The sequence below is a fragment of the Octopus bimaculoides genome, chromosome 28 (assembly GCF_001194135.2).
Source record: "Octopus bimaculoides isolate UCB-OBI-ISO-001 chromosome 28, ASM119413v2, whole genome shotgun sequence".
NCBI lineage: Eukaryota > Metazoa > Mollusca > Cephalopoda > Octopoda > Octopodidae > Octopus > Octopus bimaculoides.
The window spans coordinates 10,478,976-10,481,849 of record NC_069008.1 but is presented as its reverse complement, the minus strand read 5'-3'; the positions used below and the strand labels follow the sequence as shown (position 1 = coordinate 10,481,849).

The 2,874-nt window shown below is 33.0% G+C and overlaps 1 protein-coding gene across 3 annotated transcripts in view; it reads left to right on the top strand.

The window, feature by feature from the left end:
- The window catches only part of LOC106873345 (uncharacterized), a 253,626-nt gene that overhangs the window by 86,721 nt on the left and 164,031 nt on the right, over nucleotides 1-2,874 (top strand). For all 3 annotated transcript variants that reach the window (XM_052977316.1, XM_014920673.2, XM_014920674.2), the window contains exon 4: nucleotides 1,466-1,717. In XM_052977316.1, coding sequence (XP_052833276.1) covers nucleotides 1,466-1,717 — 252 coding nt within the window. The remainder of the gene's footprint in view (nucleotides 1-1,465; nucleotides 1,718-2,874) is intronic.

The following is a 2,874-nucleotide window of genomic DNA, read 5'->3' as shown; positions in this document are numbered from 1 at the left end:
ATATATATACATATACAAATATATGTAAACATACATTCATATACCCACACACACATACACACACATATATATATACTAGTAGGATCCATGGAAATTCCATGGAATGGAAAAAATTAAGAGGATCTTAATAAAGAAAGGATGATTTGCATTTTTATAGCATTCATAGTTTAGCTTCCTTTAAATATTCTTGATGTTCATCTACATTCATGTCCTCGTGTCTCTGTCTGCGTTGTCTTTTTCCTCTTTTCATTATATTTTCTCACTGTTCCTCTCTGATGTGTGCTCTGTATCTGCACATCCTTTCTCAGTTAGCTTGCAAATGTGTTTCTTGTGCATCCAGAGTTGAGGCTAAATCAACACTTATAAACAAATATCAATTTTGTAAAACAAGAAAATGATAAATAATTGCACTTATGCATATGTGGTGGTTGCTATAAATAACATTAGTTAAAAAAATATATATACTTTTCTATATCAACACACTACCACCACCACTGGTATCTGCCACCCTCTCTCCCTCTCTCAATATAACTGCCTCACCTGTTCATCTCTCCCTATCTACCTTTCCCTTCAGCTAACTTTTTAACCATGTTATAAGTATTCCTTCCCCACCCTACGGCATGTCATTAACACTTTTCTTTCCCTCTTCTTCTCTTATCGTTTTCACTCATTATTTGCCTCTACTTTTAGCTGACCACATGGCCTATGTGTATTAATATTAATAACCTTTCTCTCCTTCTTCCTCTCTTCTTTCTTCACTCTTACTCCTCCCACTCTTACTCCACCTCCCTAACTAACTAATGTATAAATGAGTGAACAAGCAGATTATTATTATATGTTTGAATGTTTAGTTTATAAATTTTTATGCACCATGTGCTCTGTTTTTGGCGTAAAACAAAACCAGTTGCACAGTCAAAGTTTAACGTGACAATCATGGATTATTACCCGGTAGGCCACACTGATGAGGCTCAGGGTTTAAATACCCAAAAGCTGAAACCTGGTTTGTGGATATCCCTAATTGCATAATATTTTTATTTGTGCTGTTAAATGTTTTAATTCTTTCTGTTTTCCTCACATACTGTTTTTCTCTGTTATCTTGGTGCACTACGGTGGATTAATTTAAGACTTTAGCTCTTATTTCTAGCAGGTAAATGCTTGTTAAGCATCATTACGCTTTGTGCAAATTTATAATTAATAGCTATTTAAAGCTATTATAACTGCGATCCACCTATGTCACTGCTGGTGATATCATCAAATTTAAAATTTATCCACAGACAATATGAACAGTAGTAACATCTGATTTCAAATCTCAGTGTTTGAATGTTTAGTTTATATATATGTATATTTGAATGTCTCTCTCTATATATGTGTATGTGTCAAGAGAAAAATAGACTGATGCATGCATACAAAGATGCATCTATATGATATCAAAAATATTGATAATAATATCTAACTCTTCTTCCAGATGTCAGAGATAGCTCTAAACTATAAAGAAAATCTATTAGAAGAAGTGAACATTGATGAAACACTTTTCCAGCAAGCTGTGCACTTCTCTTTCCACAATGGAGAAATCAAGACATTATGGGAACCAGATCCAGACCCTAAATCTCACTCTAATCCCTTGGACATGGAACAGGTGATGAACATCAAGAAAGGAGTGCTGTCCCTGTTTCAAAATTCCTTGGACTCCTTTCATCGGTCTAAGAGTTTAATTGAGGTTTGTAGATATTACTGTTTTATCATTCGCTGATAGTATTACAGAGTATGGAAACTGATTATCTTACCCTGCCATAAACTTCATTTCTATTTTTACTCAAAACATTTTATTACTTTCATAATTTCCATCCTAGATATATGTGTGTGTGTGTGTGCATTTATATATATATATATATATATATATATAGTTTTAGGGAAAAGAACCAAGGTTCATGAACTCATCGATGAAAATCCACTGTCACATATAGAAAAATTAATAAGTAAAAGCACAATAAATAAGTATAATATAATACAAAGTAAATATCATATGATAATGATAATAAAATGACTACACGTGTTTCATAACCAATTTTCAAATAGAAAGAATATTCAAATCAATTAAAACTATTGAAAATCAATTTTATTCAAAAATATAACTAATTTTATGCCAAAATACAACAATAATAATAAAAGAATGTATATATCAACCAACAATAAATAACAAATGAATGTATATAAAATACTTATTATACTAAGATAGAAAAATATTATTAAAAATATCAAAATTATAAACATTCCATGATCAACCCTACGTCCATTATAATACAAGCTAACATGAATATTACATGCAAAAACCAACTTTAACAAATTTTTCATTTAAAATACAATTTGTATTTTAAACAAAATAGTTGAGCTCTGTTATGGAAATCTCCTGCCTCCAAGATACTAATGTGTTCCAAAAAGTACGAGAGAAAGAAAATGTCTTTGGACCATTGATAAGGAATTTGCAAATCCAGTACCCAAGATACACTTTCAGTGTCATACCTGTTATTATTAGAACAATAGCCACTGTAAACAAACAGGAAACAACTTCTATCTCATTCCAGGGAGAAAAACTAGAGGTAGTTGATAGCTTCCGCTATCTGGGTGACCAAATTAGTAGTGGGGGTGGGTGCGCTGAAAGTGTAACTGCTAGAATAAGAATAGCCTGGGCCAAGTTTAGAGAGCCCTTACCTCTGCTGGCGACAAAGGGACTCTCACTCAGAGTAAAAGGCAGACTGTATGACACATGTGTACGAACAGCCATGCTACATGGCAGTGAAACATGGGCTGTGACTGCTGAGGACATGCATAAGCTCGCAAGGAATGAAGCCAGTATGCTCCGCTGGATGTGTAATG